Source organism: Phallusia mammillata, chromosome 5, assembly GCF_965637545.1.
Source record: "Phallusia mammillata chromosome 5, kaPhaMamm4.hap1.1, whole genome shotgun sequence".
Taxonomy (NCBI): domain Eukaryota; kingdom Metazoa; phylum Chordata; class Ascidiacea; order Phlebobranchia; family Ascidiidae; genus Phallusia; species Phallusia mammillata.
Window position 1 is genome coordinate 12,647,737 of NC_137256.1, and position 15,006 is coordinate 12,662,742.

Below are 15,006 nucleotides of genomic sequence, written 5' to 3' on the forward strand. Positions count from 1 at the left end.
TGTGGTCAATGTTGTTTTCGTGTTGGGCATGTATTCAGTCTGTGGTCTAGTTTAGTTAGTGGTGAAGTGCGAGTTGCCTATGTGTATATTTTTTGTGTATTATAGTTCGACCATAGTATTGGAGGGTTTGTGGCGTTTCTTAATAAAAAAAGGGACGCAGTCTTATAGTATAAGACAAAACGAGGCATAAGGTTGATCGGGGTTTAACATCACCACCTGAAAGTTTTTGTGGCCAAATGTGTGAAACTGCCAATTCTAATTCCGCAACTTCTGTGGGAGTGCTGTACAGGCGTTTTCGTCCACCAGGTTGCATATTTAACAAAAATGTCGTTCAACTGGTGTTAATGTTAAACAAAAATACTAGTTGTTTCTATCCATAACTTGTATTTTCGCTGACGTTTCGTCCACCAGAACGGTAGGACTTCTTCAGAGCAATGAATGACGAATGCAAGCAACAAGCGAAAGGCGCAAGAACAGCGTGATACCATGAAAAATAATTATATTATAACAAAGGCCATCCGAAAAGAGTAGCGTCCATTGCAAAACGATGAAGCGGCACTAATGTCCGAAATTTGATGGATTGGTCGGGCGTCTTGGGTGGATTCCTTTTCAAACCGTTGGTACATCGAGCTGTCCCCTAGGAGCGATTGAGCCTAAGTTCGTAATGTAGTCTATCCAAATCTGATGTGGTTTCGCTGATATGAAACCTCATAAAGCTGATACCAAATGTAATGAAGATTTAACGAGCTTTTAACAACAACCAAACTTTTATAAAAATAAGAGTAGTTTAGATTTTCTTTGCGTTTCCGGGTGTATTCCTTTCCGAAATTGGAAGAGTTAGCATTTAAAATGACGTAACAGGCGTGATCGTGACATTACCAACCACAGTAACCACTGAAGCAGACTTAAAATCAATGGTCATGTAACAAATCGCATGTTTTGAATAAACAAGCGAAGAAATGATTCTATTTAAGGACCCAATGGTCTAAAAACTTAATCGATGCGCACTGGGTCTGTTCTGTAACCTATATCGCTTGTATGGAAATGTCTATTTTTTGTTAAATATATTTGTCTTGTGTAGAACTTTGCTTAGTACTTGGAAGGTAAATTACTAAAAATGGTTCTTCATCAACCAATATTATATTTTGAATGTGTTGATGCTGTTTATGGAAGCTGCCGATCTCTGCCTCACAACAACAGGACTATGTACTGCTTGAATGCATGTGAACATATTCTTGGTTCAGTTCTTCGTCGCCATTGTGACAGCAAGGGTAGAGAAAAGGTCCCTGCACAAACAGCTTTAATTCTGCATGAAATTGGACGTGTATACAGACTAAGAAGTCCTGACAAGATTAGTTTAATAAAAGCGGTTGTTCTGTTTAATGCCGCCCTTGTAAGGAAACCATCCAACGAGAATCAAATTAGAAACGATCTTTGTGAAATATGCTGTCACATTTTGGAACTTGCTGGTGCAAAACAAAAATCCGCCGATTTTACAATAGAAGTGAAAGCAATCAGTGAAAAAATGAAACAACTACGTAACTATGTTGCTGAAAACTTAATACACTTAAAACCAGTTCATGAGTTGTGTTTGAATGAACCAAGAGCAGCAATCTTGGAGGATATTCAAAACCATCTAACATGTGGATATATTGATGCAATGAAACATATCATGGACTTTTGTGTCCACGCAATTGGAAGTCCTCCATGCGAGTATGCTTTGATTGGAATGGGGTCATTAGCAAAACGGGAAATAACGCCATATTCAGATTTTGAAAGTTTCATTGTTTTGGAAGACCTAGACTATATTTCTGACGAATCCTATTCAGCGATCCTTAACTATTTTCGATGGACGGCGGTAATATTTCAAATTGTTTTGGTTTGTATGGGTGAAACACTCACACGGTTTATGTGCATACGATCTCTTAACAACCCAACTCATCCTGGGGGTGATTGGTTTTATGATGCTTTTACTCCATGTGGCATCTCCCCAGACGGTTTTGCCCCACAGGCAAGCAAAAATCCACTTGGGCGACAGGAAATGACTTTGGATAAACCTTGGATAACTGAATTAATCAAACCGGTCAGTAAAATGCTTTTGTATTTGAAGCCACGACAAAACCTCAAGAATGGGTACCATCTTGCAGAAATGCTAACCCAGACATGCTTTGTGGCTGGAAACAAAAATGTTTATGACAGCTATTGCGCAGGAGTGGAACAAGCATTTTTGCGATCAGACATGGATGCTGCAATAATGGAAATTGGCAAATATCTAAAACCTCTTCACACATTAACACGACTTCCGTCTGTACAAGACTTCAAGAAGTTTGACATGAAAAGAGTTATTTATCGAAGCACTACCTTGTTCATCTTGGCTATGAGAAGATTCTTTAAAGTTCGTGCTTTAGCATCATTTGATGTTGTCAGAGAGCTTGAGAGAAGACAAATTATTCCTTACAAATTTGCCCAAGATCTTGTATATGCTGTTGCGCTTGCATGCGAAGTTCGTCTTAAGATTTACAACCAACAAAACTCACAGGATGATCGGGTTGACACCATGAAAGATAAAATGCAAACGACAATTGTATCAATAATGGGCAAGCAAGCTGCCATAATGTACTTTCGAATCGCCTGTCAGATTCAGCACTACATAGGAATTTTGACAAATCGAATTCGAACAAGTGTTTCGTACAAAAAGGAAATATTGAAAGTTCAACTGACCGAGGTTTACATTCGCTACTCCCTGTGTCTTTATCAAGAAAGTTTGGAAATGTGTGATGTGTTTGGTTGGCTGACGAAAGAGCAATTCAAATGCGAGCCACAAATAATGTTTCTTGTTGGGTCGTGTTATTATAAACTTAAGGACTACGACAAGGGATTACTGTTTCTGCAACGAGCAGAAGCAGACTTTGTGCCTGAAACTTCAGGAAACGACAAACTTTTGTGTCAAAAGATGATTATGCTTTGCTACGGGAAACAAGGAGTTGGGAACGTTGTAATTGAGAAGTTGTTCAAGAGCATCAAAACAATGATGGATCTCCCGGGCGAAAATTTAAACTTTTACAAGACATTTTATATCAAAAAAGATGAACTTACCAATCGCAAAGACTTCATCAACCACCACGTTATTGCAAAACGCGAACATTTCTTTGGCAGCTGGTGTTATAATATTCTAAGGGTCGATGAAGCTCTTGTGCACTTTGAACGTGAACTACAACTTCGATGCTTGCTCACATGCGACGCTTCAAGAGATAAATCTATTGCAGCTTGTCATCTAAGCATTGCTCTCTGTTTGGTTTTTAAAAACGAAATGCAGAGGGCTGTACCTCACATTAATGCATGCAGGAGCATTTATAAGGAACTGTGTTGGAAGGTTGGCATCAATAAACTATGTAAGGTGGAGTTTATTTTGGGCAGAACGTTCACGGCTCAAAAACTGCACCAATCAGCTTTGGATTGTTACAAGCGTGAGTTGCATTTTCGCAAGGAGATAGTAACAAATGAGGTTGACATCTATCCCTGGGATTTTCTAAGTCTTGGAACGTGCCATCTAAATATTGCTTTTGAAAGTTTTTACCTTAAAAAAGTTAAAGATAGCTATAGTCATGCCAAACAGGCTGAAGCGAATTACCTGCTGGCAAGGGTTCCTGATGCAATCTTGCAGGTTTGTCGGACTGTTATTCAAGCGAGCGAAGCACACTTGTAAAGGTGTTGACGTTTTTTTGATACTTTTTAGAAACGTACAATGATCTTTTTATTGTCGGTCGACTTGACAAACATGTTTACAGGATTGTACGAACGGTTGCCAATGTGTTCACAGAAACGAATGAAAGCTAACATTTAGATATATACGTTAACTAGACATGTTTCCAAAACCATAGGTTGTTTACTCCTGATCCACACTGTGGTAGCACTTTTTTCCTACTACGGTAGTTGTAGCATTACGGTCTTCCTAACAGCGTAACTGCGTGGCTGGGTAACATAGCTGACAGGAAGTGATCAGGGCAGCATACCAACCAACAGGCTTATTAGTCTTGCTTGTGTTTTGGAAAAAGTTGTTATGAAGACTAATTTATGCACTTGTGCTTCTAAAATTTGTTGTACGTTAATATTCGTGATTCTGTTTATGTTTAACATAATTACGTAGTTAATAGAAAATAAATAAACATAAAATTCCGACAACGTTTCTTGGATTCTGGACCAATAAAGTCGCTCCAGTTTCCAATGTTGTTTTGCCTCATCGTGCACTAAACAAAGGGTTAGTTACTGTAAATGCAGGGTTTCTTTACTTAGTGTGTTTACTTCCACCTCCTGTGTATAAAATTAGGACTGGCTTGCAGGTTTTTGGCACCAATACGCGACGTCTTCCCGACGTCATTCGGCGCCAGTTTCACACAACTCTCTACTTTGTCAACGGTTTGATTTCAGCAACTGATATAGCTTTAGAGGGTATTGATAAAAAAAAACGATAGAAGTGGGGACAGGCATAATAGTAGTTACACAAACCAATTGGTTTTCCAGGTTTAAAATCAGATGGCAGTATTAATGTTTTTGTAATTTGCAAATTTCAGCCGCTTGTAAAACTTTGTAGAAACAGTTTTGTGACAAAAAAACAATGAATTTGCAAGCTTGCATTTTTCTCTGCTGCTGTTCACTGGAAGCACAATTTCAACTTCCTTCATATAATGTGGACCAAGATCACATTACAATTAGTGGTTTCTCATCTGGAGGCTACATGGCAGTACAAATGCATGTGTCTTACTCGGCAACTTTTAGAGGCGTTGGAGTTATATCCGGGGGCCCATACCATTGTGCGTGGTCAGTTCCTGAAAGTGAACGTACATTCCCAGAGCTGGCCAATCCTCAAATTATCAACGTTACAAAAATTCAGGCAATAGCAGAAGGGCTATCAGAAAAAGGTCAAATCGATTCATTGGAACAACTTAAATCCACAAAAGTATTTTTGCTTGCTGGAAGCCTGGATACTTTAATTGTACCAGAAGTAGTGGAAAAAACAAGACAGTTCTACACCAAGTTTGTTAAAGACTCGAATATACATTTTGAAGAAATAAGAAGCGTGCACTGCTTTCCTACCATGAACTATGGTGCAGAATGCGAAGTCGATCACGTAAAGTTGATAAACAATTGTGCATACAATGCGGCTTTCAAGATTTTAAACCACATCGAGACGAATATTATTGAACCTCAAATGGAAACTACATCCACAGCACCACTTAGATTCAACATTAGTGAAACATTGTTAACTTGGGTCAATCTGACAGCTATCGGTATGGACGAGATAGCTTATGTGTTTGTTCCTGACCAATGCAAATCACGGTCAATTAGATGTAAGCTGCACGTTGCATTGCATGGCTGCACGCAAGGTGTATCAACCATCGGTGAGGACTATGTGCTTTATACTGGATATAACGAAGTTGCCGAAGCAAACAACATGATAATTTTGTATCCACAAGCAAAGATTATTCCAGATGTTAATCCATTTGGTTGCTGGGATTGGATGGGAACCACAGGTCCGTTATACGCAACTAAACAAGGGCCACAGATACTAGTAATTATGAAACTTGTTCAACACCTAACTGGGATTACTATTTTGTAAATCATTCTCAGTTTCAGTCTGTAACATACAACCTGTGGCAGAATTTGTAAATAAATAATCGTCAATACAAAATTAGTGAAACCAAGGTAGTAACGTTAAATTGTTTTTTTGTGTAAACATTTTCCTTTAGATTTTATATAAATAATAAAATATGTCGACTTTTCTCCTGTTAGTCTATACAATTGAGTTGGGCCTCAGGGATGGAACACACAATGTAACATGCGAGAAACACAATATTTTGGTTTAGGACCACTGATAAACTCTAATTTTTGTCCACACAGTCATTTTTGTCACATGTTTTTTACATGACAATAAAAATGACCTGTATATACTTTTACAATGGTGCCTTTGTTGGAATGCTTATTGATTGCCAACTATAATTGCCGAAAATACAACGAGAAACGTGTCATACGGAAAATTTCCAACCTTATTTTCAACTTGTTTACACTGTTACTGATCGAAGTTTTGTTGCTGCAACTTTGATAGGCGCAATAAATGTAGCTTAAATTTGTGTTGATGCTCCACAGATAGTAAAAAATATGACCAAGATAGGTTTGGTTTATATTTTAACATACAAAAGTATATACTTACCGATAGGCCGTTGCAATAGGGACTTGTGATGCAGTTTTGTTTAAAGAAAAAAAAATAAGGACTTGTTTCTGGAAAAATAAACTTCGGTAGAAGAAGATCAAACGCCTAATTTTTATTTTTAAACTTGTTTCCGTCTTTTTTCTCTAATTTAGTGTAGCGCAGGGTTCTTCAACCTTTTTAGCTCAATCGCCCGCTTTCCAAGGCACGGACTCCTAATCGCCCCCCTATGAGATTGTTATTTGTATAAAATTTCGGCCTTTTGAGCAGATTTGGGTGGTTAGATTCACCTAGCACAGCGAAAGCTTCAGTCAACACCTAATTTAATTGCTACTACAACACGCAAGGTCCATTTCACGCAATTCAAACGCATCTGAGAACAATTTGTTACATCATAGACAAAACAATATTACGATTATGCGCAAACAATCGCTTTCTTTTGTTGACAACAATAGAGCATTACTCGGCAGAGATGAATCCTAAATGATGCAAATACTTCGCGGTTTGGGGAGCGCTTGTAGGCCTTTAGGTAGAGTAAAAGCGAAAAAAGTTCAAGGTGAAGATTGTTGCCGTTGTATTTGAAAGTATGGGCTGTCACTATACATAGCCGCAATAAAGTGTCCCATGTGGCTAATTAAATGCCTAACCTTGGTTTCGAGATCACAATGTATTCAAATAGCAGCACGTTTAATCTAATGTGTCCATTGTCCCTGGTGTTTGTTTGCAAGACGAATTATATCTACTTGTAAGTCAAAGTTAGCTGAGTCTCACAGTTATGGTACATATTTATACAATCAGTAATGTTGAAATCACCCTCTTTTGAAGTTAAATCGTCCCCCAACTTCCAAAATTGTCACCATCGCCCCCGTTGAAGAACCCTGGTCTAGCGTGACTTCAAACAACATGGTAAAAGCATTTTTTTTAAAATAAAGAGAACATCGAAGCATACTTTTTAGACGACAAAAATTTTAATCTATTGAAACTACTTTACAAACGAGTTTTACATGTTTCAATAACAGTCCGACAACCCTGTAAGATTGCATCAGGAACGTTTGCAAGCAGATAATTTGTTTCAGCCTGTTTAGCATGACCGAAGCTATCCTGAAACATATTCAGAAAATAGTACTCAAAGGCGATGTTTTGGTGACATGTTCCAAGATTTACCAAATCTGTTGGAAATGCATCAATATTTTTTGTTGTTTATCTCCTTACGAAAACGTAACTCACGCTTGTAACAATCCAAGGCTGATTGGTGTAGTTTTTGCGTCGAAAACGTTCTACCCAAAATAAGCTCCACCTCACATCGTTTATTGATGCCAACCTTTTTACACTCCTTATAAATGTTTCTACATGCATTAATGTGAGGTACAGCCCTCCGCATTTCGTTTTCGAAAACCAAACAGCGAGCGATGCTTAAATGACAAGCTGCAATAGATTTATCTCTTGAAGTGTCGCATGTGAGCAAGCATCGAAGTTGTAGTTCACGTTCAAAGTGCACAAGAGCTTCATCGAACTTGAAAAAATCATAACATCAGCTGCCAAACCAATGTTCGCGTTTTGCAATAACGTGGTGGTTAATGAAGTCTTTGCGATTGGTAAGTTCATCTCTATTTGAAATAAAGTTTTTAAAAATTCCAACTTCCCTGTGATACACCATCATTTTTTTAAGACAGTTGCTTGAATTTTCTTGATCTCCTTGTTTCTCATAACAAAGCATAATCATGTTTTGACACAAAAGTTTGTTGTTTCCTGAAGTTTCAGGCACAAAGTCTGCTTCGGCTCGTTGCAGGAAAAGTAATCCCTTGTCGTAGTCCTTAAGTTTATAATAACACGAACCAACAAGAAACACTATTCGTGGTTCGCATTTGTACTGCTCTTTCGTAAGCCAACCAAACACATCACAAATTTCCAAACTTTCTTGATAAAGGCACAGGGAGTAGCGAATGTAAACCTCGGTCAGTTGAACTTTCAATACTTCTTCTTTGTACGAAACACTTTTTCGAATTCGATTTGTCAAAATTCCTATGTAGTGCTGAATCTGACAGGCGATTCGAAAGTACATTATGGCAGCTTGTTTGCCCATTATTGATACAATCGTCGTTTGCATTTTATCTTTCATGGCGTCAACCCGATCATCCTGTGAGTTTTGTTGGTTGTAAATCTTAAGACGAACTTCGCATGCAAGCGCAACAGCATATGTAAGATCTTGAGCAAATTTGCAAGGAATAATTTGTCTTCTCTCAAGCTCTCTGACAACATCAAATGATGCTAAAGCACGAACTTTAAAGAATCTTCTCATAGCCAAAATGAACAAGGTAGTACTTCGATAAATAACTCTTTTCATGTCAAACTTCTTGAAGTTTTGAACAGAGGGAAGTCGTGTTAATGTGTGAAAAGTTTTCAGATCGTTGTTTACCTCAGTTAAAACAGCATCCATGTTTGAATGAAGAAATGCTTGTTCCACTCCTGTGCAATAGCTGTCATAAACATTTTTGTTTCCAGCCACAAAGCATGTCTGGGTTAGCATTTCTGCAAGATGGTATCCATTCTTGAGGTTTTGTCGTGGCTTCAAATACAAAAGCATTTTGCTGACAGGTTTGATTAATTCAGTTATCCAAGGTTTATCCGAAGTCATTTCCTGTCGCCCAAGTGGATTTTTGCTTGCCTGTGGGGCAAAACCGTCTGGGGAGATGCCACATGGAGTAAAAGCATCATAAAACCAATCACCCCCAGGATGGGTTGGGTTGTTAAGCGATCGTATGCACATAAACCGCGTGAGTGTTTCACCCATAGAAACCAAAACAATTTGAAATATTACCGCTGTCCATCGAAAGTAGTTAAGGATCGCTAAATAGGATTCGTCAGAAATATAGTCTAGGTCTTCCAAAACAATAAAACTTTCAAAATCTGAATATGGCGTTATTTCCCGTTTTGCTAATGAACCCATTCCAACCAAAGCATACTCACATGGAGGACTTCCCATTGTGCGGACACAAAAGTCCATGATATGTTTCATTGCGTCAGTATATCCACATGTAAGGTGGTTTTGAATATCCTCTATAATTTTTGTTTCTGTCGTCTGTTCTTTCAAACACAGCTCATGCAGCGACTGTAAGTGTTTAGCAACATAGTTGCGTAGTTGTTTCATTTTTTCACTGATTACTTTCACTTCTATTGTAAAATCGGCGGATTTTTGTTTTGCACAAGCAAGTTCCAAAACATGACAGCATATTTCACGAAGATCTTTTCTGATTTGTTTCTCGTTGGATGGTTTCCTTACAAGGGCGGCATTAAACAGAACAACCGCTTTTATTAAACTAATCTTGTCAGGACTTCTTAGTCTGTAAACACGTCCAATTTCATGCAGAATTAAAGCTGTTTGTGTAGGGGCCTTTTCTTTACCCTTGCTGTCACAATGGCGACGAAGAACTGAACCAAGAATATGTTCACATGCATTTAAGCAGTACATAGTACTGTTGTTGTGAGACAGAGATCGGCAGCTTCCATAAACAGCGTCGATGCATTCAAAATATAGAATCGGTTGGTGGAGAACCATGTCTAATGCAACAGGCAATATATTTCCAAGTTTCACATATATTTTGTGCTCTGCCGCTGTAATTTTAAAATCAAATCCATACCAAACACAAAACCTCCCTGTGTACAGATCAAACCTACGTAGCGACTGTTTCCGCAACGTAAGTCATTATTTAAACCCACGTATTATTTTGTCACAGTTGTAAAGCAGAATGCGGAAGCGTTGTCTGTTAAGCAGTGAGTATAACTAACACAAGATAGGTTGGCTAATTTCGGGTAGATGCCGCGCTCAATTACTTAAAAATAAATGCAGCTTTGGTCATGAACTTGGCCGATTGGTACGGCGTGCCTGACCCATATACAGACGCAAAAAAACTGATGGGGATTCGTCCCCGGGAGTGTCCTGAGTTCGAACGCCGTGAAACAAAATATAATGAAGGTTAGAGCTTTTGTAACAGGGTTGGTCCGAGGTTCATAATAAGGTTAACAAAAAAATCAACCGAAAACCCAGTTCTTAATGTTGAATTTAGTTCCTAACCCTATACCAGTCACACTGCTAATTGAATTAAACTGCGCTCTTTACGCCATTTATCAGTATTTGGTAAACCGTTTCTCGTTTGAGTTCTTGTGTTAGTAGCTCTACCAAGCAGTGAAGTGTATTTAGGAGGTACGCTAGAAAGAGGCGTTCCTCGAAGTGAAAAAGTGGCGCTCCTCCAAAAAGGAAAATGCGCTGTTTGCAGTTTGCTATGTGTTTGTTCAGTTTAAAATAAATAGCCCAAAGATTAAAATGTTTAATTTTGACATATTGGCTGGAATAAATGAGGGCTCAAAAACGTAAAACTATGTCATATTGTACAATGCATTTTTTTATTTGCCATCAATTACTAGTATCGAGTATGGGCTTACATTGACCTTTATGACTGAACGAAGCAGTCACTGAAAAGAACAGCATAAGTCAACCAAAAATAAAAACTTAACACTGCATTATTAAAAGTAATACATTGTTTTGGGGCCAAAATGAAGAAAAGAGTAAGTATCCAATGCATAAAGTTGTCAACACAAATAGGACAATAGAAGAGACAGAAACTCGGCGATAATCTCTTGTGAATGAATGTCTTCCTGAGTTCTTATGGTGGTAATTTCCCATGTGTCTATAAACGTTACATACGAAATATCGGCAAACATTTCGCGCATAATCTGGTCAAACCGATACAAATACCATTCACTTGGCAAAAACGTCATTAAACGTTTAAACCTAATTCCTGTTCGCAGGAAAAACCGCACCCCCGAATTTCTGTCCTATAGATCCTTTATGGCAACAAGCCGTTGAATAAAACCCGATGGATCATAGAGGGCAAAGTGGGCACCAATATTCAACACTACCAAAAAATCACCTGAAGAAGGCATTCCATCCAAAGTGTCGACTATATATGGCTTGCTACCTGGTGGACCGGGATTGTGCAATGGCAAACCATGAGCTTTGTAATAAATTGTAATGTTATTTTTGTCATGTCGACCTTTGCGTGGTTGTGACCAGGCAACCGAATTATCAGGTCCAGTGTCTGTAAGTTTCATTTCAGCGACTAGATATGAATACCACTGTCTCATTGTGGAATCTCCAATTAAGTAGATTGTTCGGTTGGCCAGACAATCCATTGCGTTGGTCAAATTGTGATATGCCATGTTACATCGCAAGAACTTCCATTTTCCATCCAAGTAATAACCACTTGGAAGATTGCTTGACGCTCTTCGAATAAGTTTTTTACACGGCGGTCGATCCGGGGAAGAATTGTCTGTTTGTTTGCTGGCGAAGATGAATTGACTTTGAATTGGCATTTCTCGGTTAATCTTTGTATTGTATAGTTCTTTACGGGCTGGAAATCTTGATGGTATTGTTATCCTTTTCGACCAAACTAAGTTTGTCGGGCAAGTCTCGTTGATGAGTTTGCGACACTGCCATGACGCGCCAACGTGTGGGTTTGAAAATTCGCACACATCGGAAACACTGTCGCTAAACAAAACAAAGCAGTTTAAAACAGATTTTTTACAGGAACAATTATGACATTATGCAATCCGTTTTAAGCAACAGATAACACGCAAAATTAAAGGCATTTTTTAAAAAATTCTTACAATGGTACTTGTTTGTTGTTCACTTTTATTTCACACATTATCATTATATTTTCTTAACCGCTCTTACAACTTTTGTTTGGTTTTTGCATTAGTCCATTTCTTTAGTTTTCGTTTTATTACTGCCGTATATTTTCGCTCTTGTTACTTTTGATTCAATTTTTTTTAGTTTATACCTCGTTAAAACTGTTGACCACCGGCGAAACGTAACAAAACAAATTCGTATTTTACAGAGTTTTTTAATTTCAAAGCATCAAACATCTGGTAAATGAGACAAATCGAGATTTACTTTTAAATTATAAACCTCACGTAAACAGTTGTTTGTCTTGAATTTTCTTTTGTTGACTTAGTTATAAATTGTGTCAAACTTCTTTGATCCGAAAATCTGTAGCATTCAATACCTTAGATGCACGTCACATTCCACTTTGCTCCCTGAAGGATAAGTACCCAGAAACCTGACGATATCAGCAGATCTGGAATTTGTTCTCAACGCAAGGTCAACCACAGCCTCGCTAGGATGTACAAGCTCTACATCAAGTTTACAGAGACCGGGCCACGGCATAACAGTACTCCAAGTGTATTTCCCATTGGCGTGGTCCAAAATGTCAACATATATTCCATCTTGCACATTCGAATTATTTCTCATCAATCTGCGAAAATTAGAAAATCAACTTAAACCCCTTTATGATTTATTTGAACAGGTCTTTATTGTGTTTTCAGGGTTGACCTTTTGCGTAATAAAGGTGTACAAACAGATTTTGCAAAATGTATTACGTCTTGAATGACTTTTAAACAAATAATGGGTCAACGGTTTAGGTTTCAAAAACGTTCTGTATACCTTGCTCTAAAGTAGTCACCACCATACATTTTGTCATTACCATTGTAATCTCTGGCTTGGATTTCACCTGTCACTTTTTCACCGACAGTACATGTGCTTTTGTCCACAGTGACCAAGACATGACGTGGGTCTGTTGACGTAGTTATTGGTAAATTCATTTTAATTTTCCCGGATTCAATGTTGTGTAGAAATTGCTGAATCCCAGGCAAGTATTTCCTCCATTTATAACTTCCAAAAATATTTTTTCGTTGAACGTCAGGCATCTTATTGCCACTGCTAGTCCAACCGGTGAAATATTTGGATTTAATCACATTCGTGTACTTCCAGTATATGGTTGATAGAAGCATCATTGCAGTGAAAAGAGTCACGAAACGCATGAAAATTATTCGAACTCTCATTTTGATTTCTTTTCCTGAAACAAAATAACAAGTAACAACCACCGTTAAGGTTTACTGCAAAAACTGCTGCTAAGTCAGTCTGTACTTTTTGTATGATTTCTTTAAGCATCCTTATCTCACGAAACAAACAAAATAAAAATATTGTTTTCCTTCACTATAGCCGAGGTATAGTTTAATGCAACATACAGTATAAACACCATTTTCAGGCTGCTTCAAATGGTAAGTCTAACTGAATAAACACACACACAAAATGTGTGTTTCATTTAGTTCCAATAATTTTAATCAAATAAAACAGAAGCCGGAAAACCTGATTTTAACTGTTATCATAACACATTCAAAACAACGGAGTCGGTTCATGGAAAACCATCTCTAACCCAACCGATAGTAAACTGCACCCTGCAGTTAATTTGTGCTGTAAAACAAACACTAAACCGATACTAAATACAAAACCTGCGAGGCCTGTGTACAGCTCAGATATTCACAGCCACTGTTTCCGCAACGTAATTCGAACATTAGCTACACTCGCGCTTATTTTGTCACATTTATTTTTGATTTTTAGAAATCACAACCAACGTAAATTTGTTGTTATGTAAGCCCGAAATTCATTTAAACTAAAAAATACGAATCTTTGGCTTATAAACTGCCTAGATGTCAAATCTTTCCATATAGTTTCAAGACCTATAAAGCAAACCAAAAAATGCAATTCCTTTAAATCAAAGCTAAAACTTATATCTCTTTAAACTCTTCATTGCATGAATTTCATGTAGCTATGAACTGCTGGCACTAATTCACCACCTGTGCACGTTTGCCCATCAAAGTCGGTTTAAGGTCAAGTGAAAATGTCATCACAGACTACACGAATTAGCCTTAGCTTCGGGGTGACCGACGAATCTGTCTTCTTCGCAACATCAAATTTTCCAAAATAATATAAAATTACTCGGAAACAGCGGCAGATTATCAGAAAAATATATTTTTTGAAACAAAATTATTAATTTCGCCTGCTTATGAAAGACATCCTTATTTTCCGTCCAATAGAGAGAAAAAAACATTAAAAGCAACTTTGAATTTACAAGTTAAATATTAAACTATATTCGTCGGCGAAACCAACTAGTGCCAATAGAAACAATGGAGAAGTTGCTCAGCAAAGACCAATGCTAACAAACTGCAAGACAAGGACCAATAAAGGTGTGACCAACAAGCAAACAATGTATAGTGATGAAAAAGGTGATGACGTATATAGGCGATAAACATGTTCACTATCATTTTGGAACCGTTATTTCTTCGGAAGCTGAAGGTCATCTGAACAAGTAGGACGCTGTTTCATGCACAGTAATGAGACATTTAAATTAAAATATTTTTATACATTAACACTCATGGGCGTCCGCAGCGGGGGGCAAGAGGGGGTGCGTGCCCTGTTACTGGATGTGTCAAAAAGCCATTATGTAATATCTTCCCTGTATCTGTTGTTACATCTGATGAGGTTTGTTTATGTAAATCCCACTTCCGTTAAAAATCGTTTGCCAACCTTCCACATACTTCAGTAATAGTTAATATTGTGCTCATTGTATTATTTTGCTACACTGGAATTGGCAAGAATGAGTAGGACAATCAGAAACTTACAGCCAATCAGCGACATGCAAAATGAAGTCATATTTATACATGAGGTTAAGATTACAAATTATTACTTCCGTTAGATAGCACTGTTCAACAAAAAAGAACTGCAGTCACGCTTTACTGAACAGGCGCGTGGCAGAGATTTTTTTCCCTTTGGCAAGATTGCCGCGCCAGACAAGAGCGTGTTTTGTAGAAGCAGGCCGGAGTAGTTGAGGGAAGGTGTGCAAAACAGAGGGACTCAATGTACGCTGTGGAGATTTCGTGTAGCTTATCATAGCTATGAAGTAGTT

The 15,006-nt window shown here is 37.9% G+C and overlaps 3 protein-coding genes across 3 annotated transcripts; 2 read left to right on the forward strand and 1 right to left on the reverse strand.

Annotated features, from left to right (window-relative positions):
* The first annotated feature begins 1,164 nt into the window (after nt 1-1,164).
* LOC145230485 (uncharacterized) lies at nt 1,165-4,112 on the forward strand. Its single transcript, XM_080095915.1, has one exon. It carries the CDS (start codon nt 1,205-1,207, stop codon nt 3,704-3,706), a length of 2,502 nt encoding a protein of 833 aa, XP_079952041.1. The 5' UTR covers nt 1,165-1,204; the 3' UTR covers nt 3,707-4,112.
* Nucleotides 4,113-4,435: 323 nt separating this feature from the next.
* LOC145230486 (poly(3-hydroxybutyrate) depolymerase-like) lies at nt 4,436-6,128 on the forward strand. The gene has a single exon (XM_080095916.1). The coding sequence runs from the start codon at nt 4,616-4,618 to the stop codon at nt 5,615-5,617; it is 1,002 nt and encodes a 333-aa protein (XP_079952042.1). The 5' UTR covers nt 4,436-4,615; the 3' UTR covers nt 5,618-6,128.
* A 4,628-nt stretch (nt 6,129-10,756) lies between these two features.
* LOC145229564 (NXPE family member 3-like) lies at nt 10,757-12,862 on the reverse strand. The gene is made up of 4 exons (XM_080094917.1): nt 12,705-12,862; nt 12,268-12,516; nt 11,134-11,750; nt 10,757-11,001 (listed from the first exon to the last, which is right to left on the reverse strand). The coding sequence occupies exons 1-4, from the start codon at nt 12,860-12,862 to the stop codon at nt 10,793-10,795; spliced, it is 1,233 nt and encodes a 410-aa protein (XP_079951043.1). The 3' UTR covers nt 10,757-10,792.
* Nucleotides 12,863-15,006: the final 2,144 nt, after the last annotated feature.

Coding starts and splice junctions, on each gene's coding strand:
- LOC145230486 (XM_080095916.1), top strand. CDS start 4,616: ATGAATTTGCAAGCTTGCATTTTTCTCTGCTGCTGTTCACTGGAAGCA.
- LOC145229564 (XM_080094917.1), bottom strand. CDS start 12,862: ATGAATTTACCAATAACTACGTCAACAGACCCACGTCATGTCTTGGTC. Junction 11,751..12,267: donor GAATGTGACGTGCATCTAAG/GTATTGAATGCT, acceptor TGTTTTGTTTAG/CGACAGTGTTTCCGATGTGT. Junction 11,002..11,133: donor GGATGGAATGCCTTCTTCAG/GTGATTTTTTGG, acceptor TCCTGCGAACAG/GAATTAGGTTTAAACGTTTA.
- LOC145230485 (XM_080095915.1), top strand. CDS start 1,205: ATGTACTGCTTGAATGCATGTGAACATATTCTTGGTTCAGTTCTTCGT.